The 27,981-nt window shown below is 48.6% G+C and overlaps 2 protein-coding genes across 2 annotated transcripts in view; one reads left to right on the top strand and one right to left on the bottom strand.

Annotated features, from left to right (window-relative positions):
• LOC149326770 (uncharacterized) overlaps nt 1–27,981 on the top strand; it is a 249,310-nt gene that overhangs the window by 202,681 nt on the left and 18,648 nt on the right. Inside the window, exons 27-29 of the mRNA XM_089563716.1 lie at nt 4,760–4,942; nt 15,403–15,609; nt 20,987–21,114. Coding sequence (XP_089419842.1) covers nt 4,760–4,942; nt 15,403–15,609; nt 20,987–21,114 — 518 coding nt within the window. The remainder of the gene's footprint in view (nt 1–4,759; nt 4,943–15,402; nt 15,610–20,986; nt 21,115–27,981) is intronic.
• Nucleotides 11,827–12,806, bottom strand: LOC149326771 (uncharacterized). The gene is made up of 2 exons (XM_089563415.1): nt 12,233–12,806; nt 11,827–12,185 (listed from the first exon to the last, which is right to left on the bottom strand). Exons 1-2 carry the CDS (start codon nt 12,804–12,806, stop codon nt 11,887–11,889), a joined length of 873 nt encoding a protein of 290 aa, XP_089419541.1. The 3' UTR covers nt 11,827–11,886.

Here is a 27,981-nt window from a genome sequence, read left to right as displayed (position 1 = left end):
TGGGGCAGAGACGTGGAGGCTAAGAAAGAGGGTCCAGCTTAGGTTAAGAACAACGCAGCGAGCTATGGAAAGGAAATTGATAGGTGTAACGTTAAGAGATCGGAAGAGGGCGGAGTGGGTGAGGGAACAAACGCGGGTTAATGACATCTTAGTTGAAATCAAGAGGAAGAAATGGGCTTGGGCAGGGCATGTAATGCGAAGACAGGATAACCGCTGGTCCTTAAGGGTAACAGAGTGGATTCCAAGAGAAAGCAAACGTAGCAGGGGACGGCAGAAAGTTAGGTGGGCGGATGAGACTAAGAAGTTTGCGGGGATACAGTGGCGGCAACTGACAAAGGACAGGGTTAATTGGAGAGACATGGGAGAGGCATTTGCCCTGCAGTGGGTGTAGTCAGGCTGATGATGATGATGACTATGAACCCGATTAACCCATACCCAAGATTTACATTATCAAGAGGCCCCTATGCCTGCTGACCTAATGTACTACTCCTGCAGCATCGTATATCAAAGTGCAGCGAGACCAGATGAGAAAGGCGTATGCAGGACACACAGGTGCTGGCTACCGAATGCGTCGTTAGCCACAATCTAGGCCCTCTATGCATCAATTCACTGCATTCCGAGCCTAAAAAGAGAACTGGAAGCAAGAATCCGATAGCACCAAACACGCTACAGCAGTAAGACCTAAGCCAGCGCAGATCGTCATCGGGAGGTTATGCGCGCCATAACTTATCTTCCTCGTATCACACCCATACCCATTCTGCAAGAGTATGCTCAACTTAATACATTGAGTGAACTTATCGACCAGCGTGAGGCAAACAGAGCACGCAAGATGTCGCTTCAGCTTCATCGTTTACAGACTCTTCCTCCATGGTCATACTATCAGCTCACAGACAATCGTCCCTCTGCTTCGACGCCGATATCAGCCGCCCATCTTCCTTCAGGGTGCATAATATACACCGATGCATCACACACAGCAGTGCAGGGAGTTACTGCAGTTTACAGTCCCTCCCATCCTCATCTTAACTCCCGCGCTACATATAGCGCGGATACTTGCTCCCCCCTTGCCTTGGAGCTTCAGGTGATACACAATGCCATTGCTTCCCTTCCACTCGTACCTACTTTCAATATTGTACACATTTACACCGACTCCCTTGCCGCCATTAAGCAGCTTAAGGCTGTCCGGCGCACATTCCAAGTTACACAATCCATTCACCAACTTTGCACAAAATACCCCTGTCCTGTGCGTATACAATGGATTCGCGGGCATGCCCAGGATCCGCATAATATTCATGTGGATGCAATGACACACCTTGACACATCCGATATCCCGCCACCTTCCCCTCTTCCCTCAGATCCGTTCCTGTCCCATGTTTCCGAGAAACAGTCTTTGCGTCAGCGAACACGCGCTCTAATTCCTCCGTGTTCGTACCCTCTCCCCCGGAGTCTCACTCGGGAGGAGGAGGTATCTGTGCGCCGGATTCGGGCAGGAGCGGCTCTGACTCCTTCTGTGCGTCATCGGTGGCGTGACAAACGTTACGAAGTGACAGACAAGTGTTCCCATTGTGGTGCTGCGCCAGACCAGTGTGATGAAAAACACTTGCTGTGGACTTGCCCGGCTACAGCTTCCGTGAGACGACATTTCCTAAGAAAGGTTGGCCTGCGATGAGACGTTGCAGACGACTATAGCAAGTGGACTCAAGATAATCGCTTTATCGCGAACTTTTGCCGCTTTTTAAGCGAGGCTTGTTGCACTCCTTTTTATAACTAAGTGACAGACAAGTGTCCCCATTGTAGTGCTGCGCCCGACCAGTGTGATGAAAAACACTTGCTGTGGACTTGCCCGGCTACAGCTTCCGTAAGACGACGTTTCCTAAGAAAGGTTGGCCTGCGATGGGACGTTGCAGACGACTATAGCAGGTGGACTCAAGATAATCGCTTTATCGCGAACTTTTGCCGCTTTTTAAGCGAGGCTTGTTTGCACTCCTTTTTATAACTTTCTTTCCTTTTTCATTATGCCTAATGGCAAACAGCTCGAAAAAAACAGCAAAAGCAGAGCAAAACGATCGGCGGAGCAACGGCAGAGTCGATCAGCAAAAACGCCAGAAAACCTAAAAATATTTTCCTCCTCTGTAACACCCTCCTGCTCGTGTAAACGCGGGAGATAGTTGAAGCCTGGGGCATACATGTGTTAGTGACCCTTCAGTTGGCTCGTCTAGTAGAGAGATAAGTTTGTTGAAAGAGCGGCTGAAAACCGCGTGTTAATCTTTTCCCGCACATCGGTCCGTATATGTGCGGGCGATTACTCTGGGTTTGTTTTGGTTTTTTTGTATATCTAGAAGCTTCTGAATTAAAAATTCTTGTAGTTGCGAGTAAGCGCTGTGTCCCCTCTATGTGGTTGTTTGTTAGCGCCTTGATTTTTATAATGAACGTATGCCATCTAGCTCAGTTTTCTGCCATGTTCCCTGGACGCGTCAGCGCTCGCTAACAGTGCATCTGTGGCAGTGATGTATTTTTTATGGGCATGTTCACTTACACTAGAAGAGGCGTCCGTCCGAGAATTTCCCAGAAGCGGGGTTCCAGCCCTTCGGCTTGATAGCCGAAGCAACTCTGCGGGCTGCTGTAAAATCTAACAAGAAATTGCCAGCGCCTTTCAAAAGTGGTGGCGTACGCCGGGATGCATGGCAGCTCGTGTACTCATCGTTCAGGCTCCTTCTCGCATCGAGCACAAGGGTGGAAGAGCAGATGCTTCGAGACGAGCACCCCACAGCGCGCAAAATGACCGCTCCACTCTCGGACCACTCGGTGTTTCTGGGGACGCAGTAATGCATCTGAGCCAGCAGCAGCACTTCTTTCCCCTATAGTATCTTCCTGTATGGCCCGTGTAGGCCTCCTTGCTAGACAGCGGTAATTTGGTTTGGTTTGGTTTATTGGGGTTTACGTCCCAAAGCAACTCGGGCTATGACGGACGCCGTAGTGAAGGGCTCCGGATAAGCTTGACCACCTGGGGTTCTTTAACGTGCACTGACATCGCACAGTACACGGGCCTCTAGAATTTCGCCTCCATCGAAATTTCTTCAGTCCATTAGATACCTTAGACGTATGTGGGATAGCCATTACGGACCTCTTGTACTCACTGATTTTCTCCATTTTTTTTCTTGACAATTTTTTTTACTTTCTTGAATGGGTGACGAGTATCTCTCGCGCATATTTAGCAGTCACCATGAGGCACAGAATGCTGCTTAGCATGAAAACGTGACACCAGGATTTTCTCGGAAACTGTACAAAACTTTAGCCTTTTTCCTGCGTCGTTTTACCGCTGTGTTTGTATTTGTAGGCGCCATTGTTTTCTTTGTAAAGTACTATGCACCACATAACCCCAATTTAAGTACTTATAAATCATCTGTACGACCTAGGACACCGCGCATCAGAGTCATTAGAAAATCCTCAACGCATATACAATGTTTCAAAGCATACTGCTGCTGCTCCGGATTGAAGTCAGCTGCCTATTTAAATCCTCAGCGCTTGTCTGCGTCGTTTACTTTCCGTCCCTTGTGTTCCCTGTGCGCTATTTTTACATCATGAACGTTATCCAACTTGCCCAACTTTCCGCTTTGCCTATTTAAAGTAAGCTGACCTCATGTACCGTGCACGGACTTCATGTGCATTCCCTTTTGTCATCATTATCATCATCAGCCTGACCACGCTCACTGCAGGGCAAAGGCCCCTCCCATGTCTCTCCAATTGACCCTGTCGTTCGCCGGCCGCGCCCACCGTATTCCCGCAAATTTCTTAATCTCATCCGCCCACCTAACTTTCTGCCGCCACCTGCTATCTGTTTGCCTTCCCTTGGAATCCACTCCATTACCCTTAAGAACCAGCGGTTATCTTGCCTTCGCATTACATGCCCTGCCCAAGCCCACTTCTTCCTCTTGGTTTCAACTGGGATGTCATTAACCCGCGTTTGTTGTCTCACCCACTCCACCCTCTTCCGATGTCATAACGTTACACCTGACATTTTTCTTTCCACAGCTCGCTGCGTTGTCCCTTCTCTGAGCACGTCTAATTAACAGCACCGCTAGACGTCAGCTACAGGATGCATGCTTCTCCAGCATCGCTGAGAAAGAAAATTAGAGAAGGCGCCATGCAAGACGACGAAATCCCTTTGATTTCTTTTTCACCGCATATCTACAGCTGACCTTCAGACAGAATGATGGATGAGCTATTCATTCGAGGTAACAGAGCGAGCCTTGAAAATTTCCGACTTTCCGGAGGCATATAGCCCCGCTAGGTAAGTCAGCGAATGAACTGCGACAGATGATTTGGAACCTATCCCTTACAAAAAATGTTTTAGACAGTCTATAGAGTTTCTATAGAATTCTGTCTATAAAGTCTACAGACTTTCTATAGACAAATCCTAGAGAACAGTCTATAGGCAATACAAATGCCTTCGACAGTCTATAGATAATCCATAGATTTATGGCCATACACTTTTAGTATACTTGTGTCTATAGACAGTCTGTAGACTATGAATAGACAAAAATCTATATCTATAGGGAGTCAATAGAGTCAATAAGAAGTCCACAGACTGTCTATAGACCATTTTTATAAGAAACAAAGAAAAGAAAATGGAAAAAGAGGAAGAAAAAATATAAGGCAAACTTGAACGAAACCTTTAGGAGAACATCTAATCGGTTTCAGTTTATCTTGGTAAAGAGAGCAGCACGCGCAGACACCCACGGACGTCGGCGCTTGTGCGCAGATGCTGGACGAGGAACGGCGCAACCAGCAGATCACGGCGAACTCGCTGCGGGCCAAGGAGACCATCGTCCGGGAGCTGAGGAGCGCGCTGTCTCGCGCGGCCACCGAGAACGCCGCGTCTTGGGACGACAGGAAGCTGAGGAAGTCCCTGCGGGTGGCCATGCTGACCGTCGGCTCGCTGCAGGTGAGTGTCCGCAACCTTCTGGGTAGGCAATAACTTCCCCAGCGGAACCGTTAGTAGCTCCTTCCAAGCGTGAGCGTCGCCGTCATTCGCGTGACACATCACGTAACCACTCGCAGACCACGTAGCACATACACCACTTCTGATTGGGTTTCATAGTTTCTGACGTCACCAACGGTGTATACATTATATAAGGCGGCGCTGTCAATGCCTCCTCTAGGCTACTCGTTGGCGAATTCAACGTCGACGTCGGAAAATGTAGTCACTGTACCTGGAATAGTGACTGAATTACAAAGAACAGCTGCTCTACAAAAGCTCCTCGCCGACCTGATGATGATTTTTTCTTTACTTGCAATGCGTCTTAAAGCAAACAGTACAGTCAGTCTGGGGGAGGGGGGGGGGGGTGGCTGTTGAGTGAATCTTTGTGGTGACGGCTGTTGTAGGAGCCTTGGAGCGCTGACTTCGATGAAGACGAGGCTAGAGACTGTTTCCAATGGAGACTAGGGATTGTATGCAACTAATTGCAAGGTATACACACAGATGTAGAAAACCTGCGGCAAACCGCTGCAGGCGTAGCCATCCGTTTAAACCTGATGCCACGGACTCCGGGTTCCAACTACGCATCCTGGCGCACATTTCGTCAGCAAGAACCATTTAGAGAGCCTTGACATAGACCGCCCCGGTCAAGCCGGACCTCTCATATCCTGCCTGTTCTTGCATTTTTAAGACCTTCGAAAACAATCACAGAAAATCACCGTGGGCTTCTATTTGCATTTCGCTGTCCGGTGTGGTTCGGCGGTAAAAACAGGTGCGTAGGGATAGAGACGATTGTAAACAACCACTTTTCGTGAGAACGCAATGCACAGCGCGCACTTCTGCCCGTGTACCACGAGATGGATTTTTCGTCGAAGCGGTGCTCCCCGAGCGCTTGTCTTTGCTCCCCCACGGTCCTTGCTGACTCGGTCCCGGCCAGAACGCATTTGTCACGGTTTTCTAAGCTCGCGGTCCCTTTTCTCTCTCTTTCAAGGAGCCACTGACGCGATTTCATTCCCTTGGACGCGGTCGTCTTTGAAACCTCCGACTGGGCGGAGAATTTTGAAAATCATTTTGAGATTTTTTTTTTAGAGTAACGAGATTAGAGCCCCATGCCGGAAAAATAACAATCCGGCGTCCGGTGTTGTCTGCAGCCTCTGAGAACCAGCTGCCATAGTCGGCAGCTGGCAAAATGGAGGAAACAAACCCCTCCGCTCTGCCGCTAAGAAGGAAGCCGGAAGACGGCTGCCACTTTCTGCGTTCGTTTTATTTATTTATTTATTTATCAGGACGCCCATTGCTACTTTCGACGAATGTTCCTCACTTAGCCTCTTCACTCTCGTGCAAAAGTAAAAAGAAATTTGATTTGTGAGAGCGGACTAAGTGGTTCGTCCGACTATTATATATATATATATATATATATATATATATATATATATATATATATATATATATATATATATATATATATATATATATATATGCATTCAGTGCTAAATGTGCCATACACGGAAATTAACCATCCAGGATTTAAGACATTCATTAGCCTCTGACATATAGATACTTCAGAACAGAGGGGAAGAGCCAGAATTACTGCATGAAATGCTTGTTTTCCGCCGATGCATTGTGCATTTAAAGCATAGGGGTAGGGGCCTTATCTGCCACGCAGCAAGCGTCATTGAATGCTAAAATTCTGGTGAATCGGATGCTCATATTGCGATTTTTGTTATTTTACTCAGCAGATAAATTGGCCACACTGACCATATGCTGCGTGCACATGATAATCAGCGAGAGGAAGCGTAAACATTGCATGCTTTTAAAATCTTTACCCGCTTTTATCCCTCTCTTTATCTCTTCACGGCGAGATCCAGACACCCGCCTCCTGTACACAAAAATGTGATTGCGCCTTGCCGAATAACCCTCTGAAACCGTTTCACAGGCGTGCACAGAACATTCGAGAGGCATTTCGAAGCATTTGGTGTCGTTTAATGACCGCTTGTCGAACTCGGTGACGACGAAGGATGTCAAGGCTCTGTAATACCTCCCCTCCTTTGCCGGGGGCGGATTTATGGGTCAGTAATGAAGGCGGTGGTGGAGGGGGCGGGGGCGACCGTCCCCCACCGCCCCCGCACTTCCCATAAATTCGCCCCTGTCCTCTCCCCTGGGCTCTGTCTGTTCCAAAAGCTGCGAACTACTTTCCTTCCATATCTTCCACAGCACCATACCTGCGCTCCGCAAAACGCGTCTACACATGTATCCTTCGCGAAAGTGTCTCGCAGAAACAGCTCTTGCTGCTGTACACAGTGAGTTCCGTGCATTGTTTGCAATCAGCACGGACCGAGAAGGAACGCTACAGCCAAAATGAAGGAGAGTGGAGCCGCTAGATAGAAGCCAAGGGATGCAGATGAAGTCTGGATTTCCTTCCCTGCAGGAGCAGGCACGCACCGAGGCGGGAAAGGGGAGCGGTGACAACCCCCCCCCCCCCCCCTCTTAATCGGATTGAGGGCTTGAGGGAGGGGGCCCACATTTTGTGCCCTATTTTTCCCAGCTACACAGAAGACCTAAAGACTGACTGCCATGAATTTCGGCTTAATCTTTGTGAAGGGACCTGTGCATGCCTCTGCCGCAGGTCAACGGCCCGTCGAACTTTCTTGCATATAACCCTGGAAATTTTAGGCTGGAAATTTCCCAACCCTGAAAATAACTAAAGCGAAACAGCGAAAAGAAAGATAAGATATGACGCGGCAGCGTTAATGACTCCTTTCACTTGTTTCAGTGCGAAAGGGTCATGAAAACCCGCCACCAAAACTGCATCAAGGATGACGATCGCTTCTCGCACACCATGATGGGCTTCCTAATGCTAAGGGAAGAAGTCCTAAAGCGCATCTGAATGTGAGGAGAACATTTGCTGTTCGCACTCGACCTGAAGGGCACCTTCGACAGCATTTCTTACGAGGCGATCATCAAGGGACTGAACGACATCAGCTGCGGGAAGGCATCTTTGATTATATAAAGTCTTCCTGACATGCGGGACGGCGACCATCGGAATAGGCCAGACTCTGTCGAACAAACTCGACGTGCCGAACAAATGGACGCCGCTAGGGGCGATCCTCTCCGCGATCCTCTTTAGCATCGCTACGCTGGCGCTGACCAAAGATCTACGGAAGATCCTAGACCTGGGTTATGCCCTGTACGCCAACAACGTCACGCTATGGTGAAACCAGTGACTCCTTCGCGCAAAAAGAGGCGACCCTTCAGGAGGCCGTGACGGCCATGGAGACATGTGCGGACGATAGCTGGATGCGTCGCGGGTCGAAAGGTCCGAGGTGATCCAGGTGCACAGAGGAGGAATCTCCAAATCCCCCGGCCCCACAGAGGGTCAGAAGATCCAAGAGAGCAACAATACCAGTATGCTGGGTTTCTGGGCCCAGAGCAACATAAAAGTGTCCCACGCCACCGAAACCCTAAGGTTTGTAGGGCGTAAGCTGCTCGGAGATCCTCAGAGAAGACAAGACGTCTGTGCTGTTCAACCGTTTATTCTCTGAGTAACGGAGCTGCGGCGGGGAGCGCGGGAGTCGCGCCCCGCCGCTGCAAGAGGGAAAAGGGAGGAGAAGGAAAGAGCGCGCCAGATGCGGGGGCGCGCGAGGTGCGGTCGGGTTCCTTTGAAGGGACGCCCCAGACTTCGACCGCAACGGCGTTCACCTCACGTTGCCGGAGGCATAGGGAAGAAGCACGCGTAAGTTGTGCCGGCGAGGGCTGGCGCCATGGCTGGCGCACTACACGGCTCCCCCCCCCCCCCCCCCGAGAGAGGAAGCCAAGGCGACGAACGATTTACTTCTGTGGGCAGCTGGGATGCCAGTGGACGCGGCGAGCCGGAGGTGCTTGCTGTCGGTCGGAAATGAATGGGGCTGTCGCAAGTGCAGGCGCCGAAACGCAAGAGACTGGGGCCTCGATGTACGCTGGCTTGAGTCGTTCGAGCGCCACTGCATCTCGTGTTCCGTTCAAGTCTACCAGGAAAGTGGAAGGACGGCGCTCAAGGACGCGGAAGGGGCCGAGATAATGGGGTTGGAGGGAACCACGCACAGGGCCGTAACGCACGAAAACATGGGTTGCTCACGTACACAGTGCGTTGGTGTTCTCGCGTCGGCTGTGGTTGAAGGTGGCGGAGGATATGCCGGAGCCTGTCGACGTATTCGCTTGCTGTGGACGGGACGGCGGGTTTCGCGCTTTCCAAGAAATCGGCTGGAAGACGAAGGGAGGTTCCATAAACAAGCTCGGCACAGGCGCACGAAAGGTCCTCTTTGAAGGCAGATCGTATTCCGAGCAGCGTGAGCGGAAGAGCATCGAGCCACTTGGCGGGGGGGCCGTGCGCCGTAAGTGCTGCTTTGAGGTGCCGATGGAAACGCTGTACGAGTCCGTTTGTTTGTGGATGGTAAGATGCAGTCCGTAGCCGTGCTGCTCCGAGCAGTTTGAGGAGTTCTGTGAAAAGCGATGACTCGAACTGGCGACCGCGGTCCGTGACGATGGTGGTGGGGCAGCCGAACCGCGCTACCCAAGTAGAGACGAAGGCCGCGGCGACAGTGGCTGCTGTGATGTCGGCGATTGGTGTAGCCTCAGGCCATCGGGTGAAGCGATCGACGCATGTCAATAAATACCGGTAGCCTTGACATTGGGGTAGAGGGCCAACGATGTCGATATGGACTACTGCGAAGCGTTGGTCAGGCTGCAGGAAACGCTGGGTTGGGGGCATAGGGTACCGGTGTACTTTCGCACGCTGGCAGGGTGCACACGCGCGGACCCAGTCGCGAATGTCGGTGTTCATGCGGAACCAGACAAAGCGGGATTTGATCAGGTTTTGAGTTGCACGAATTCCAGAATGGGAAAGGGTGTGCAAGGATTCGAAGATTTTCTTGCGGAAAACGATGGGCAAAACGGGCCTTGGCGTACCTGTGGAGGTATCACAAACGATTGGCACGTCTGCAATGAGGACTGTCTCGAGCTTCAGGGATGTTTGCGCTGTGCGTAGGCGGGAAAGCTCGGGGTCGCTTGCTTGCGCTGCGGACAGTTCATGTATGTCGAAGGGAAAGGAGGACGAAGTCGATGTTTCGGAAACCGACTGCGTGTAGCGGCATCGACGCGACTGAGGGCGTCAGCCGGTGTGTTGTCGGCATCACTGATGTGTCGGATGTCAGTTGAGAACTCAGATATGAAGGAAAGTTGTCTCACTTCCCGTGGCGTGTATAGGGATGCAGGACGGCCAATTGAGTAAGTAAGAGGCTTGTGATCCGTAAAAACGGTAAATGCTCTGCCCTCAAGCAAGTGGCGGAAAGGACGCACTGCCAGGTATATGGCGAGAAGTTCGCGGCCAAAAACACTGTATCATGTCTGGGCAGGAGTCATGCGTTTTGAGAAGAAGGCGAGGGGTTGCCACACGCCACTGACCTGTTGCTGAAGGACAGCTCCGAGCGCAGTGTTGGAAGCGTCTGTCATGAGTGCCAGCGGATAATCGGGGTTTGGGTGGGCGGGTAGAGTGGCGTCGGCCAGAGCGCGCTTGATGGCATTGAAGGCATCGTCCGCAGTGGTGTCCCAGTGTAGCGTTTTCGCCGAGTGCTTGCCGCACAGCATGCGGTCAAGTGGTTCAAGCAGGGTGGCGCAGTTTCTGATAAATCGGCGCTAAAAATTTACGAGGCCAAGAAACTGGCGGAGCTTCGTGCTTGAAGTGGGCTTGGGAAACTCGGTGATTGCTTTCACTTTTTCCGGAAGCGGCTGGATGCCGTTGTTGTCCAGGTGATGGCCTAGAAATTCGAGAGCTGGTTGTCCAAACTCACTCTTTTCGGTGTTGACAACAATGCCGTTAGTCGAAAGACGCTCGAAAAGTTGGCGGAGGTGGTGCAGGTGTTCTTCAATACATGAACTTGCCACGAGAATATCGTCCACGTAGGCGAACACGAAGGGAAGGCCACGTACGACGGAGTCGATGAAACGCTGGGAGGTCTGCGCAGCGTTGCGAAGTCCGAATGGCATTCTCAAGAATTCAAACAGTCCGAATGGTGTCGTGATCGCTGTTTTGGGGATATCTACTTCTGTTACAGGGATCTGATGATATGCCCGAACAAGATCGATTTTTGAAAAGATGGTTGCACCGTGCAGAGAAGACGTGGAATCTTGTATGTTGGGCAATGGGTATCGGTCCGGGGCGGTCTTGGTGTTCAGAAAACGATAGTCTCCGCATGGTCTCCAGTCTCCTGACTTCTTCGGGACAAGGTGGAGTGGAGATGCCCAGCTGCTGGATGAAGGTCTAATAATGCCAAGTTCCAGCATATGCTCGAATTCTGCACGGGCCACCTTGAGTTTGTCCGTAGCCAGGTGTCGTGGGCGAGAGAAAACAGGTGGTCCCGATCTTATGATGTGGTGCTGAACGTCGTGGCAGACGGGTTGAGTCCAATCCGGGGGTGACGTTAGCTTGGGAAATTCATTAATCAGGGCTGCAAACGGCTCTTTGGCAACTGTAGCGCATGAGGGTGCTACATCGGTAGTTGCGCGCGCTGCTATGCCGTGAATAAAGAGTTTAGTTGCGGAGTCAATGAGATGCTTCCGCTTTACGTCGATGAAGAGCTCGTGCTTCGTTAGAAAGTCGGCACCAATTATGGCAGAACCAACGTCGGCGACTAAAAATACCCACCGGAAGACTCTTCGAAGCCCGAGGTTGAGCGTCACAGAGCGCTGTTTGTAAACAGGTATGCGCGTACCGTTCACTGCTTGCAGGTACGAAATTGCAGTGGAAGCACGCTCTGCTTTTGTGGCTGGGAGAACGCTCACCTGGGCCCCGGTGTCAATAAGGAATTTCTGTCCGGTGGTTCTGTCGTAGACGTGGAAAAGGCGACACTCTTCTTGGCACAGACCGCTCGTCGCCGCTAGTGGTCGGCCGGCCGGTTTTCCGTCCAGCTGCAAGGCAGGAGGCAGTGGCGGGCGTTGGCGCCGAAGCGATGATGGTAATAGCAGATGCGTGGGCCTGCGGATTGACTTCGCTCACGCTGTCCGCGCTGTCCAGGCGTTGAGGAGCGGTGACGTTGGCGCCCACGGCGTAGAGGCGGCTCTGAGTGTCTAGTTGCCGCAATCAGTTTTTCGAGCTGCTGACAAAGGCGGTCAACTTCGGAAGGCGTAGCGGTGGTGGATGCAATATGCGACGGCTGAGGAGTGGTGATGGGGACGGCCAACGGCGACAACTGTGTGGGCGTGCTGACGGCAGCGACGGTCAAGTGGTCAAGTCCGGGGTGGCCACTTCCATCACCTTGTCGGCTAGCGCGGCGAGTGATGTTAAGTCCATGGTTGTGGCTGTGGCAAGCACCATTTGGACGTTGGACGGCAGGCGCTGTAGAAAAAGTTCACGTAGCACTGCATTGTCCTTGGCCTGCGCACTGCTACCGAGAAGCTGCGTCATCCGCCGCAAGAGCTGACTGGGTCGCCGGTCACCGAGCTCCTCCGCGGAGAGTAGCTGCTGCATTTTCGTCCTTTCGGACGCGGCCGTTCTTTGCAGTAGGGCTGCCTTGAGGTCATCATATGGATGTGCCGGAGGATTGGTGCTGAAAGAGGTGAGTATGTCGGACACCTCCTCTGCAGCTGTTGATGGCAGTGCGCCGACCACGTGGTGAAATTTCTGCTTCTGTGATGAAATTCTCGAAAGCTGGAATTGAGATTCCACTTGCAGGAACCACACGGCTGGGTTGCGTTCCCAGTACGGTGGGAGACGCACTGTGACTGCAGAGACGGCTTCGCCGGGCACATCTGGCGTTGTCTGGTTGAGGTTGGGCGTAAGTGGCTGATTTTGTTCCATTTAAGCTGCGTGCGTTGACGTCCTGTCTTCAGCGTGGAGAAAACCTTGGCTCTACGTTTCTTAGGTTCGTCGAAAACCGGGTCACAAATTGTAGGGCGTAAGCTGCTCGGAGATCCTCAGCGAAGACAAGACGTCTGTTCTGTTCAACCGTTTATTCTCTGAGCAACGGAGCTGCGGCAGGGAGCGCGGGAGGCGCGCCCCGCCGCTGCGAGAGGGAAAAGGGAGGAGAAGGAAACAGCGCGCCAGATGCGGGGGCGCGCGGGGTGCGGTCGGGTTCCTTTGAAGGGACGCCCCAGACTTCGACCGCAACGGCGTTCACCTCACGTTGCCGGAGGCATAGGGAAGAAGCACGCGTAAGTTGTGCCGGCGAGGGCTGGCGCCATGGCTGGCGCACTACAGGTTCGCCAACAACCAGATCTCGAGGGTGATCAAGAGAATAGCTAGAAGACGCAAGGGTATGCGCCAAGAGGACACGCTACGCCTCGTCCAGGATCTGGCGATTAGCTGAGTGACGTCATCATCATTAGCCTGACTACGCCCACTCCAGGGCAAAGGCCTCTCCCATGTCTCCCCAATTAACCTTGTCCCTCGTCAGTTGCGGCTACCGTATCCCCGCAAACTTCTTAATCTCATCCGCCCACCTGACTTTCTGCCGCCCCCTGCTACGCTTGCCTTCTCTTGGAATCCACTCCGTTACCCTTAAGGACCAGCGGTTATCTTGCCTTCGCATTGCATGCCCTGCCCAAGCCCCCACTTCTTCCTCTTGATTATGACTAGGATGTCATTAATCCGAGTTTGTTCTCTCACCCACTCTGCCCACTTCCGATCTCTTAACGTTACACCTACCATTTTTCTTTCCATAGCTCGCTGCGTTGTTCTTAACTTAAGCTGAACCCTCTGTGTTAGCCCCCACGTTTCTGCCCCATAGGTGAGTACCGGTAAGATACAGCTGTTGTATACTTTTCTCTTGAGGGATATTGGTAAACTGCAATTCGTGATCTGAGAGAACCTGCCATATGCGCTCCATCCCGTTCTTATTCTTCTTATTCTTAGGGATGATTCAAGGCACATCAAACGGAAAGCAATACAGAAAGAAAAACAGAAAGCAAGAACAAACAACGTGTGATGCAAGGCTCCAAGGCACTAGCATCTTGTGCAGGAGCACTGACACGCTTGCCCGGGAATTGGCGGAGGCCTACCATATCAGGAAAGGTGGTAGTTCATGCGTTAGCACACCATCTCTGACATTGTATGACAAAGATTTTGCCTTTGTAGATAAATTAGATTAGAGGTGAGTCACCTGTGCCCTTCCTTTGTGCTTTTTCCTGGTTTTTGGCTTGCACGTGGCATCTATGATTATCCATATTTTTGGTACAAATATCATGTACTTTTCTTGAATAAAACAGTTAAAGTTTGCGCTCCGTCCTGTCTTCCTTGCCTTACTGTGTCGTCTTTGTGTGCGCAAAAAATTCTGAGAATGAACCAACTATCCCCACAACGCATATTGCTGAACTAACTTCTTTGTTTAGCCAATGATGTCTGATTGCCATGGTCCAGTGTACGACGACACACCGGGCAACGCACCCAAGCCGGGTGGTGCGTGCCTTCCCTTGTGTATCGTCGTTATAAGCTGGTCCTTTGAAGTACCAGCTTGCCCAGGTAGCCGTTCTAGTGCAGTGATGTCTACTTGATTCACTACCTTGATTAGAATACAACTTAAGAAAACAGCAGTTACTAACAGCAGCGGTCCGCGGCGTGCTGTATTACTCCGCTAGCCAATCGCACCAGTAAACGAAATCAGCTTTTTAATGTTTGACCTATATAGGTCAAACAGGAAGGTGCTTGAACACCCGCTTAAGAGACTACAACACTTCATTAAAAGGGGCTCCGTCGTCAAACTTGGCCTTGCATTACAGGAACTGTTCCCAGAATAACCGACCTGATTCTTCTGAAAAATCATGTACCCCCATTTTTATTGAAACTAGGATCCTGTACAATCACAAAGATAAACTAACACGGGAAATCAGTGAAGCCTTCCATATCCAAAAAAAAAAACAGTGACTCGTGCGTGAGCACCCCCTCTGTAACAGTTCATGACTGTGAACTAAAGTATCTTGATCCAAGTGATTCATATATCACTATAGCTTTTTGTGTTGCCATGCGCTCTTGGTTGTCGATGAAGTATATATTGCGTGTTGTTTCTAATAAAGCTTTCAGTTGATAGTCAGCGCCGGTCCTGTTGCCCTCTTTTCTTTGTCCTTCGTCCTGGCGCTGTTTTTTTTCCCAGCAACATGTACCAACTAGCTCAACTCTACGTTTTACTGGACTAAAACAATCCACGTATCAAAATTCTAGAGCTCATGATTTTTTTTCTTGCGATAAGCTTCTTGTTTAGGTAACAAGAAACGTTTAAGCAGCGGACTACTTTTTCATCGTGGAGGAACTCTGTGCGCTGAGGCTGAATGTGGGCGGAGCTTCACTGCAGACTTAAGTTGTATCCGACTATAGTTCGTAGATCGATTGAGTGACGGATTATTTATTTATTTATTTATTTATTTATTTATTTATTTATTTATTTATTGCACCGCGTCCACAGGCCCTGCTCCGCCAGAAGGAGGCCTCCGTGGAGCGGTACCGGCGTTGCGTGGCCAGCTTGAGCGACGAGCTGCGTCTGCAGGGCCAGAGGCACTCGGCAGAGGCGCACGCACTGCGGGCTCGACTGCTGGACAGCGGTCGGCCGCGCGGTGGCGCCACCGACGGGGACGGCGGCGAGGAGCCGGCCTTGACGGACTTCGAAAAAAAGGTACGCCATCGCGAGGTTCTCGCATTGCTCACACTGCAGTCGAAAGACGAGAGTCGCCAGGAGGATAGCAAACCATACGCCTCCACATCATTAAAAAAAATTCAGGGGGGCACGTTGTTGACTTAAAGTGCGGTGAGGCGAAAGGCTTAAGCGCGGTGTTGCTGCTTGTGTCACTGATGTGTGGTTAAGATGTTAATTAAGCACACAATTGTTTGTGAATCTTAAATGCTGGAGACACTGGACGGTGTCTGGGAGACATCCGTCTGATTCGACGCCTTTCTGCAAACACTCTTCAGCGTCTATAGAGAAGGAGAGCTGCATATGCGTTGGCAGGAAGTAGCGTAGCCATTAGTACGCAGGGCTGCGGAACGGAAGGATGGTGGTTCCAATCCCATCGTGCACAAAGGTTTTTTTTTACTGGTCTGACTAGAAAAAGCGTGGCATCTCTGCTGACAACCTTCTGTCGACAACGATCAGGCATTAAAAGGCTTTCGCCTTAAAAATCAAAAGGAGCGATGGCCTCGGTTTCTTGGGAAATGCGTCCTCGTCGAGCATAATGGCACAGTATAACCTGTGCAGTCGCATAAGAGGGTTCTTGCACACCTGCCCCTATCCAATTTCGATCACATTCCACGTGCTACCTGCAATGCTACACGATCTTCCACGTCGGCCACTATGGTCGAGGATGGCGCTGGTGAACATTCTCTTTCAAGGCCAGGATACCCGCGGCATAAACACACTCTAAAGCAGAAGGTTGGAAAACCGCCACTGTAGACCAGCTGGCAGAGCGCCGTTCACGAAGTGCAGAGGTCGTGGGTTCACATCCTACGGGCGGCATGTGGTTGCCTTTTTCTACTGTGTAATCAATTAACTTTCAGGTGAAAAAAGTGAAGGGTATCACTCCGCCTTAAGGGTATGACGTGATTGCAATAATGTGTTTATACCCATATTTTCAGTAGTGGTTATTCTCGACTTCACATTCGTAGGTCCCTGGGAGTCCTCATACCACTCCTGGCGCAGTGGTGTAGCGGTTAAGAGACGCGTCACTGCCCTGCGGCGGCAGGTGCTGATACCGGCGGGGCTTGTGCAACCGAGGTTGCTCTTCCCGAGCAACCTCTCACGACGAATCTTTAATTTAACGACCAAATGCAACAGCCGCACGCAGCCACAGACGCAGTGGTTCGTAGTATAGCAGTATGTTTATTTGGCCATATTATGTACAATATGTCCTCGAGGTGAGGCTAAAGGAGGAAGACCAAGCATGCCTCCTGACAAGGCCTACAGCCCGAGTAATACATTATGGAAACGGTGGCCGAATGGACAACAAAGAAAAAGCAATGAGCAACATTTTCACAATAGAAAATAGTTAATGGCAGACAATAATAAATATCAATTAACAGTAAACAAAACATTTCATAATATGCACAGTCAGGTTAAAAAAAGGAAGACAAACAGACACTCAACAAACTTATACAAAGCTGAAATTTAACAAGGGGGGAAAAGAATCTTCAGTTTTTTCTTAAATACAGACACACTATAACTTTATAAAGCAATCTGAATAAGAGACTGAAGGCATTACAGAATGTTATAATTTGATAATCTGTTGTTTGTTTACCATAATTTCTTTTCGGTCTTGCAGTAGATAGGCCAACGGAACGTAGACCATACGCAACGTTTCTTGAATTGTAAATATTGCAAAATGAGCTGAAGTCATGCTTGACTTTATAAAAATGTGAAGAGCCAAACTAAAGTTGTATGAATGAAAGAAATTGCGAACGCGAAATGTTTCAAAAAGATTTGCGTCAACAGATGGACTTGAACTTATTAAATGTAGAGCTCTTTTCTGGAGTGAAAGCAATTTGTATCAATCAGTTTTGTTGCAATGCACCAGATTGCAATGCACCACACTAGGTTGCAATGCAGCAGATCAGAATGAACAAGTTTTCTCATAGTCCAGTGGGCAGGTCGCGATGACGTCACAAAGTCTCGTGACCTGGGTGTCCCACCTAGGTAGCTTCTCCGGGCATTTTTCGCTTGCAACGCAGACGCGGACGACGGCCCCGGATTTTTTGCAGAAGTGGAGCCTTATTGTTCCCGCATTAAAAATGATTGCTCTGATAATAAAACACTTAATGTGTAGAAGCCCAAAGTAATGCTCAACAGCATCGAAGAGCACTACAGTTCACAATTGGTAGGAAGGTGGTGGAAATGGTAAGGGAATATGTCCACTTAGGGCAAGTATATAGTAAAGCCGATCCTGATTACGGGAGTGAAACAACTAGAAGAATAAAAATGGGATGGAGCGCATTCTGCACGTTCTCTCAGATCATGAATGACAGTCTACCAATATCCCTCAAGAGAAAAGTATACAACAGCTCTATCTTCTGAAACTTTATTCCTCTTACACATCGGTAAATATACTCAAGGCATCAAGAACAACAAGAAGGGTAACACATGAAACAAAGACAATCGCAGCCGGAAACGAGAAGGAAATCATGACTGCTGAGCTGTTGCAAGGAAACGAAATTCCTTATCCACAAGGGCTACGGATGGGGTGCTGACACAGCGGTCTTTTAGGCTCGCGATTTTCTTGTATTCAATTATCTCTCGCGTGATTTGGTCACGGCACCTGCTCAGCACGCTCGTGTCGCTCCAGTGAGGAGTGCATTTATCGTCGCGGCAATGAACGCCCAGATGGCCTGAGATGCGTGTGTTTACATTGTATTTGTGCTCTGACAGTTTTTTGTTAAGGCATCTGCTGGTTTGGCCTACGTAAGCATGACCACAAGACAAGGGAATTGAGTAGACTACGCCTTGAGCACAAGAAACAAACCGATCGCGATGATTCGTGGTACAGCCATCGTATCTGCGACCCATCTGATTTCCACGCTCGCACAGGCTTGACAGACGATCTGGGGCTGAAAATACTACATCTATTCCTACTTTTTTTTCCTGATCTTTCTCGGGTAATGTGAAATCCCGTGTAAGTAAGGAATTACGGCGATCTTCTTATCCATGTCCCTTTGACGTGGTTTTTTCTTTTTTTTTTGTCAACATGGCCTCGGCCATCGATGACAAGACCGTGAGAGGGTAACCCTCTGGTTCCCGTATCTGAATTTATTCCGACGCGCTTCGGAGTAAAATTTAGTTGTAGGTCAGCGCTGGTCTGCGCCTTTCTGTGTCGTGTCTGTGTTTTCTGGAGCACTGTTCTTCATTTCTGGCAAATGAGCTAGCCTAAACATCCGCGTTGGCAGTCTGGACAGAAAAACGATGAGACTTTTTCTTTTGCTCCGACAGCCCGCATTATACTGATCAGCGCTTGCACATACATTTTTATCCATGGTTTGCAAGCCTGACACCTGCGGCCTATGTACCGGGCGCAACACCTTGTAAACTTTTTTAGAGCCAGCGCTTCTCGGAGTACAACTTCCGATTTTTATGTGGGTGAGAAAATGACCTTCAATGCCTAACAAGATCAAACCGAACTTGATTGCGTGGTGGTATGGCCCAAGCTATGGTAGTATGACCACATGATTATATGACTGTGACCATTGGGTCCCTGACCTTGACCTTTGATCTTCAACCTTGGCATTTGATTTTAAGCAGTGGAGACCATGCTTAACACAGCTCTAGCTCGTATAACTAGGCTCCAGCCACGTTGAACCCCAGCCATTTTATTTCATCCAAAATTGAGTCCTGTGGACAAGACACGTGCACACTGCACACAGGAAATTAGAAAACAGCGGATGGCCACCATGAAGCAAGGGATTAAAAAAGGTGCGAAAGGCGCAGAGATTAGAAAAAAAAACTGAGAGTGTTTGCGTAAGCTCTCGCTGAATTTTGCGGAAGAGGTATTGATGTAGTATAAGTTCTTCTGCATTTAGCGACTTTACTGAGGGCATTAAGGTTAGGTGAGATTTTGAAAATTGTTTTCAAAAGTTGGCTGTAGAAGAGTTGTAATAAATGCTATGGCTATAAAATTTCCAAGGAATCTTAAGGATAGACGCAGCTTGCGCTAGAGCTGAAAATTAAATAGTTGTTTTTATTGTTTTCTACTAATGCACTTTTTTATCCACTAGTTGCAGTGTCGAAAGTTTGTTTGAAAGTAGTAAATAAGGCTCCACACAATTGGTTCCAAAATTAAGCACTTCGAACGAAAACTACATTTATTGTTCTTTTTTTCTTTGTCGATGTAATAAAGTTTTACCGATGAGTGTTTTTTTATTAGTAAAAAGTACAAATAAACTTAGGATACTGATTCTGGCACCGGTTATGTAAATCATATTGATGAATGTGTGCTAGAAAGTTTTGCTTGCTTACGCGTAATAGTTCCTGAGAAAAAGGTACATGAACATCCAAAAATGCTGTTTTGCGAATAATGTGCATGAAGCATCTGAAAACTCGCACCTTTCCGTTCGACGTAACAAAGAAAAATGATGAAAAAAGGATTTCTTAATTCGGACACAGCCAAGTTTTACATATTTTCTGAAAGCGGAAAAACCCCGTTAGAATGTTGCCAAGCCTAAAATTGAATGCAAAGTTTGGTGAGAAAAATTTAGAAAAAAGCATAAAAACTTCGATCTTCCCGCAAAACGTGACCACGAAAAAAGACTAAAAAGCATCTCTGAAATCGGGAATACCCAAGCGTGATATAATTTCTGAAAACTAAAGGAATGCTCGAACATCAGGGTGCAAAATCAGATTATTTATTTATTTATTTGACAAAACAAATCCTAACCCTGCTTTTGAATCCATGCGAGGAAATTGGTGCTCCGTTATCCGACAGCACATATCTACAAACTTTGGCGCTGCCAAAAAAAAATCAGGTGGCACTTTGGCTCTCTAAAGTGCTGCAAGGCGAAAGCTTTTCCTGGTGCACTGTTTGGCACTGACTGCGAGACTGTTTGTGTTGTACTAGTGCTTTATTTGACTACACATTACAACTACTCACTCTGACTGCTTATTTAGCACGACTTTCTCTCTGCTTTGATGAGTTCGGTTGTATCCATGGCTCTATTCGCAGTAATGAGGTATGTAATGTGGTCACTCACGGACGCCTTACGCCCCCTGTCGGAGCGGACAACTATTTTATTAGTTGTCGTTTGCTCCAAAAGGGAGCGTCAGGCATCCGTGGGTGACCTCGTTACTTCGAATGCGCGCACTCTGACTTCGTAACCATTTCGACCAACCGAAAAGCGTGACACCTCTGCTGACAACCTTCCGTCGACAACCTTCTGTCCACAACGATGAGGCATTAAAGGTTTACGCCTTAAAAGGCGGTGAAACACACTGCACATCACATCTGCGCCCCGGTTGGTGGCTGCAGTGTGCCTCTGAGTACTGCGCCACGATAATCGCGTGTCCTGTGTGTTCGCAGCTCGAGCAGCTTCGCAACTTGGACGAGGCGCACATGGAGGCCTTCCGGTTGCTCCTCATCAGGACTCAGCTGCCGGTGCAGGAAGAGCCCAGAACCGTGTCTGCAGAGCCTGCCGCCTCTCCCATCGGGTGAGCGCACCATCAGGACGTCTTTCGCTCACCGGGCTTCACAGTGCACTCTAGAAGGACGGCAGATTGGGCGAGCAGGTGTTCCATGGTGACAAGAAAATTCAGACAGCGCTAGACGACAGGACCAGAAAGAGGAAGAGACAAACACGGCGCTGAGCTTACAACTGGTTTATTTAAAGAACGATGTCAAATAATACCTACAAATTCATCGTGGCGGGGGGTATACAGCCCGAACAAGACGAAGGACGAAGCAAGAAGACTACACAGACGAGCGCTGAAGTCCCCCCCCCCCTCCCCCCCACTTGAATTATTATAAACTCGCCCAGCTATCCATACTTCTTCAATATACCTAAAAAAATGGATACACCAGCGCACAGTCCTGCATCTATGTTCAGATAAAAACTGCAAAATGCCACAGTATTTGCACGTGTTCTACGTGCCTTCCAAGCTACCCTGACATTGACACTGATATTGAATTGATCTTTCTTTAAACAAACCACTTCTAAGTTCAGCGCCGTGTTTGTCTCCTCCTCTTCCTGGCCCAGTTGCCTAGCGCTGTTTGAATTTTGTTCACAGTGCAGTTCTATTGTTTAGAAGAACTTCTATTTGGGCTAGATGGTTTCACTGTACTCGAGAAAGGAAAACAGTAGCGCCGAAAAAACGCACACACAGCTGAACAACGACGTAGGACAAGAGCGGAGGTTGTGCGCTTGTCCTGCGTCGTTCTTCAGCTGTGCGTGTGTGTTTTCGGCGCTACTGTTTTCCTTTCTCCAGTGCAGTTCTATGCTCGTGACCGTACTTAGCCTGTTACGTTAACCTGTGGCTACAATTTGAGCCCCTTGCATAACGGATCCGTTGAGTAATTCATTAAGTTGGCCTCCTCACATGAATGGTGTCACTGGTGAGTAGTAAAACAAGGATGAAGTAGTAGACACATGTGCTGGTGCTTCGCAGGTGCACGTGATGTCGTCACCAAAAACATGTTCACATTGTTCACTTCGTAAAACAAGCCAACTGCGTCTAAGTATTCCGCTTTGAACGTCTGCTGTCCTGCCATTAGTAGGGCATGCAGCATGGCGGTGCAGCCTTGAGATTTTTTTGTGTTCCATGGGCAGCGCGCATGAATTTGGGTGGCTTGGCATGCATTCATGCACTACAGAGCTTGAACGAATGTGAAGGCAAGAAAGAAAATGGCAAACACTGTAGCTAATGTCTCCAAGCATTTTGCGACAATTGCAGTGAAACAGCGAAACTGCAGCGCACAGCAATTTGCGATATGCTGGTACTCTGCACCTGCCTCCACCGTGTCGACCACTGCGCTGCCGCCTTCCATGGAAAGCACTGTGAATGCCGCGATCGGCTCTATGAGCTGTCCACTGCCGCAGCACAACTGAAGGGCTTCCCGCAACAAAAGAACAAGAGGGCGTATCTTGTAGGCAGAAGAGCTAGAGAATAGTGCATATCTGAATGCTAGAACTGGTCGGGCACACATTTTACAAATCATTAGGAGTGCATCTCTCCACATTCCTTACGAAATGCTGCACACCCTACGCAGCATACCAACGCCATGAACTGCTTTCGCCGTGATATGATCAGTGTGTGGCCGCCAGGTTTGTTTTTTCATCGTAAATGACTCCCATATATTTAAGGGATTGAGCATGTTTAATGGGCTGAAAGTGGTAAGGCAGAGAGACGAAAACGGGTTCATGTTTCGGTAAAACAAAGACAGTGCACTTGTTTACATTTAGTGTAAGGTAGGTAATAGAGAATACCTAGGTAATCTACGATTCGCTGATGACACTGCCTTCCTAAGTCACTCAGGACATGAACTGCAAAGCATGATCAATGAGTTAGACACGCAGAGCAGAACGGTGGGGCTAAAAATTAACATGCAGAAAACCAAATTAATGTTCAACAGTCTAGCAAAGGAACAACAGTTCGCAATTGATGACGCGATGCTGGAAGTAGTAAGAGAATATGTCTATTTAGGGCCGGTAGTGACAGCTGATCCGGATCATGAGAGGGAAATAACTAGAAGAATAAGAATGGGGTGGAGCCCATATGGCAGGTTCTCTGAGATCAAGAATGGCAGTTTACCGATATTACTCAAGAGAAAAGTATACAACAGCTGTATCTTACCGGTACTCACCTATGGGGCAGAAACGTGGAGGCTAACAAAGAGGGTTCAGCTTAAGTTAAGGACAACACAGCGAGCTATGGAAAGAAAAATGATAGATGTAACTTTAAGAGACAGGAAGCGGGCGGAGTGGGTGAGAGAACAAACGCGGGTTAATGACATCCTGGTCGAAATCAAGAGAAAGAAATGGGCTTGGGCAGGGCATGTAATGCGAAGGCAAGATAACCGCTGGTCCTTAAGGGTAACGGAGTGGATTCCAAGAGAAGGCAAGCGTAGCAGGGGGCGACAGAAAGTTGGGAGGGCGGATGACGGGAATACGGTGGCCGAAATTGGCGAAGGATAGGGTTCATTGGAGAGACATGGGAGAGGCCTTTGCCCTGCAGTGGGCGTAGTCAGGTTGATGATGATGATGATGATGTATGGGGCTTAGCCATTGTTCGGGGGAACTCAAATACGATTGCAAGTGAACATGAAGTGAATAGATCTGAGTCGGATATGCAAAAAACGCAGTGTAATCCGCGTAGACGTAGGTAGTAAATTTCGCTATCAATAGGAATGGAGCTGAGAAGAATGTTAAAGAACAGAAGGGAGAAGAGAGTCCCTCATAGTACACCTCTCATCCGCTTGTACTTCCCCCGACTCTATACCATGATGAACACAAAAACACTGTCTTGCAAGGATGCTGAGGTCCAGGCTACAAAATAATTTAGGAAACTGTAACTGGCGAAGTAGTATAAAATGTTCATCCCCATTGTAAGATTCTGGTTTGTTCAGTGGAATCAAAGCAGCTAACATTACCTGATGTCGAGCTAGGAGAACTGAACTCTCTTAGTCGACATGCCGCTTCATATCTAGCATCCAAGCCAAACCTAAATTGGTAGGGGCTACGCACATCCAAAATGTGTACGCACCTTTCAATTAATTTAACTATGTCACACGTTAAAGAAATAGACCGAATATTGTCCAGGCCATTGCCCTCTAACTATCACCATCGCGTTGGCGAGCTTCCACTTGGGAAGGAGCCAGTTGTGTTTGATAGAATATTAAATTATTGGTAACAAAGATTTTGGAGCGACCGCAGACAACCTCAGTTCCATCGGTGGGAATTCAGGTACGAAATTTTGAGCCGTAATTCGTTCACGTACTGTACGGCAAGGAAGAGGTGACGAACTGGTTGTACTGTATCGATACTTTCCGTGGGTGTCAATCTCACGCCCTGTGAGGTCGGAATCATTTTTCTCGGCCGTATGCTGACGGTCGTATTCTTCTTCCGCTCGAAAGACTGTCCGCTTAATGCTAAAAAGTAACAATGATGTACTTAAAATCATTTCATTTTGGGGGGCACTGGTTATGAAGCAGAGTTTTTCATTACGCATTCCTCCGCGTATAGTCCCAAGAACAGCCATTATTCCACCAACGATGAGAGGAAGTGACATTTCATTACATTCAGAAACCCACATTTTTATGGCATTCCTTAGGGCTGAACAAATGATATAGTTGATTTTTGATCATCGATGGTGGTTGACACAAATGCGCCAGGGCAGACCGCACTCTCTACTCAAACTGTGCATAAATTACTACTCACCGCAGCTGAGAAGAAGGAGAGGTTAAATGTCATATGACATGAAATCATGGAAGTAAGTGGCCACGGTGATGCCGTAACCAAGAGTTGACCAATTCGTTACAGCAATTACTGGACTACGGCTTCCTTCATACGGAGTAGAGAAAGTAATGTCTTACATAGATTGATTCCGTCCCTGGAGGAAAATGGCACGACCAGAATTCGCACTATCATTCCGGTAATTTCGCACAGCACAAAAGCAAGGATGTAAAGGGTTCACAACTTGTTGCGCTTGTTCTGTACGCTTCACGTCCTTGTTTTTGTGTGCACAGTTATAATGAGCGACCGACGCGCCCAACGTTGAGCTCTCTTAAACAGAATTTACACACGAAAGCTTGTTCTCTGCAGCCCAACCTCACAAGTGCTTGCCGCACAAATCTGTTGTGAAGCTCCATGAAACATGATGAAAATTAGCAGCAATAATTGCTTTTTGGAAATTAGCAAGTAGCAAAACCTGAAACCTACAATCTTGCGCACCACACGAAAAATTAACATTCGGTAATGAAAAAAGACCACACACATGGGTAAAAAAAAATCTAATGCCAGTATCACACATTCAGACGTCATTAGCTGGAAAGAAACCTTTGCTTTGTTTGAAATCTTTGAGAAACAAAGGTGCGCAAACCTCCACTTCTACACGGCAGATCAAGATGAACTGGCCGATAAGTTAGGATATGGAAAGCGCATTTCACTTGTAAGCCACATTTCCTGTAAAATTGTTATATTCAGATTGAGCGTGGAATAAAGGCAGCGTAAATCTGCTAAAACAGAAAAATATGGAGCGACAGTTCTATGCAAAAACACTTAGACCCTGTGGTTGAGAGATATTGGCCACAGCAACTACCAGCTGCTTCTTTGATTTTTGTTGGGGACGAGTAGAAGGCAGAATAGACACGGGGGAACCGGTGCGTTTGGGAAACCGCGCATCTGTCTCCAAGCAACATCTGTTAATCATTGGGAAACTCAGGGTCATTGGCTGAACTAAGTTGAGCCGCTTCCTAATTGGAAGGATGGGGAAGTTTATAGGGCATGCGAATCGTGCGAGGGGCTATTTCAGCCAGCACGGCATGCGTAAGCTTACCTGCACAAACGTATGTTGCGCTCTCTGGGGGGCTTGCTACTATTTGGTGGAAAAAATTTCGAGGGGGCACTTTTGCGAAACTAAAGTGCGATGAGGCGAAAGCCTTTCCCGCAACGCTCTCCAGAGTCCTTACGCTAGACAAGCAGAACTGCACATGCGTTGTGACGAAGTCGGCGTATCATAGGAGTGAACTTCACTGCCCGCGCGTCCTCGCGACATTCAGCCACATCCTCGAGGTTTCCATTCTCAATAATTCGCAACAACCCATCAGTGCTCCTGTCTCGAAATCCCCGGATGCATGACTTATCGAGCGCATTAAGGACGCAGCTGAAGTCGCCTAACCTGTCTCTCCGTGCAAACGCGTTCCTGGATACTTTGGAAAAAAACAACTCCTTCCTCCACCACATTAGGCGCGTACACAGTAACAAATGCGCCACGCAATGCAGTTCAGATAAAAATCAAGGACAATGCACCGGCCAGACACGCATGAAAAATAAGCCTGCACCCCGGCACCTTCTTTACAAAGAGCACACCGCCAGCCGATGTCCCCACAGCATGACTGACGACCGCGAAAAATCTAGTCGTGAAACGTCGCACCATGCTGTCGGTTCCTTCGCTGCCGTCCACTTTCGTCTCCTGTGCAGCTAACAAATCTATCTCGCGCTCCTCGTGCACCTGATCTTGTTTTCTTTTTTTTTTTGGTCACCAGGCCCCTTACCTTTAATGTAGCGCCTTTTATTCTGTGTCTGGGGAGCGCTAGATTCTAGACAAGGGAACAACACACACACAAAGGCACAACGCGAGACAGACACGAGCGCAACGCGATACATATTAGCTCATGTTGTTCCTTTGTGTGTGTTGTTCCCTTGTCTAGAATCTAGCGCTCCCCTGTCTCAGTATGCACGGCCAACAGGACAGACACTAGCGTCTGTCCTGTGTATTTGTGTTCTTGTCTCGTGTGTTCACTAAGCGCTAGCAAATATGATCCCAAACGCTTTCCAACTAGCCCAGGTTTCCGCCCTACAAAGCTTTATCGGCTTTTATTGTTTATTCACTAATTGTTTGTTAACTATTGCATTCTTCTCTGCTAGAGTATACATGACGTCACTCGTGATTCCTGCTTGTTTCTGCCACTGAGCACGGCGCGTTATGGTTGCGTCATCTGTGACGTCACTTCACGCTGACCGTGGCGCGGTGTTACGCCAACGCCGCGCAGCCGGCAAGCGTAGCAGCATCTGTCGCTGTTAGCGCGACAGCGTTTAGGTGTTCGTCTCACGAAAAATTTCTGGGTTCTCTCTCACTAAACTTCTTGATTGGTCGAGAGGTTTGTGACGTCATCAACACCATGTGACCACCGCTGGAGCAATCATAAGGCACCCCCAAAGTTTGAAATCCAAGGACCCCTGAAATTGGGATGTTGTCCCACCTCCAAAATTTTGGAAGTATGCCCACCGCCGGAAATGAATCAAGGTGGATTAGTGGGTCGGATTAGATAATTCCATATGATAACGCAAGGAAAGGTGCTGGAACATTCTAGGAAGTGGTGACTCATGCATATCATAATTACAATGAAACCAGTTTCAATCTCAGTTTTGGCGGGAAAGTCGCGCGAAGAACATTGCACACTCATAGTAGACACCGTAGCAGGCAACCTAAAAGCTGTCGCATTTTGTTTAAGAACATGGTTAAGAAAGACCCCAAAGTAATTTGTAAGTCAGTAGAGCTAGGTTTTGGGCTAGTTGGTATTCTTCATTTACACTCATAGTTTTTCAGCGCAACGGCACACGGCCAAAGAAAAGAAGCAGGAAGAGAAGAAGGACGAACACAGCGCTGACTGTCAACTGTTTATTTAGGGGCGCACATGCAGCTTAAATACACTCAGACCAGCGCAGGCGCACACCTTGCAAGGTAAATAGGAAAAAGAAGAAAAAAACCTGCATCACATCTTTGTCGCAACAACTTCGAAAGGAACATCTTTTCTGTGGTATACAAAAGAACTAAAGTATCGCTCACACATTCTGACCCTGC

The sequence above is a fragment of the Amblyomma mixtum genome, chromosome 10, assembly GCF_055824585.1.
Source record: "Amblyomma mixtum isolate Tamu chromosome 10, ASM5582458v1, whole genome shotgun sequence".
NCBI classification, from domain to species: Eukaryota; Metazoa; Arthropoda; class Arachnida; order Ixodida; family Ixodidae; genus Amblyomma; species Amblyomma mixtum.
The sequence above is the reverse complement of the archived record's forward strand: the minus strand, read 5'-3'. Positions and strand labels throughout refer to the sequence as shown.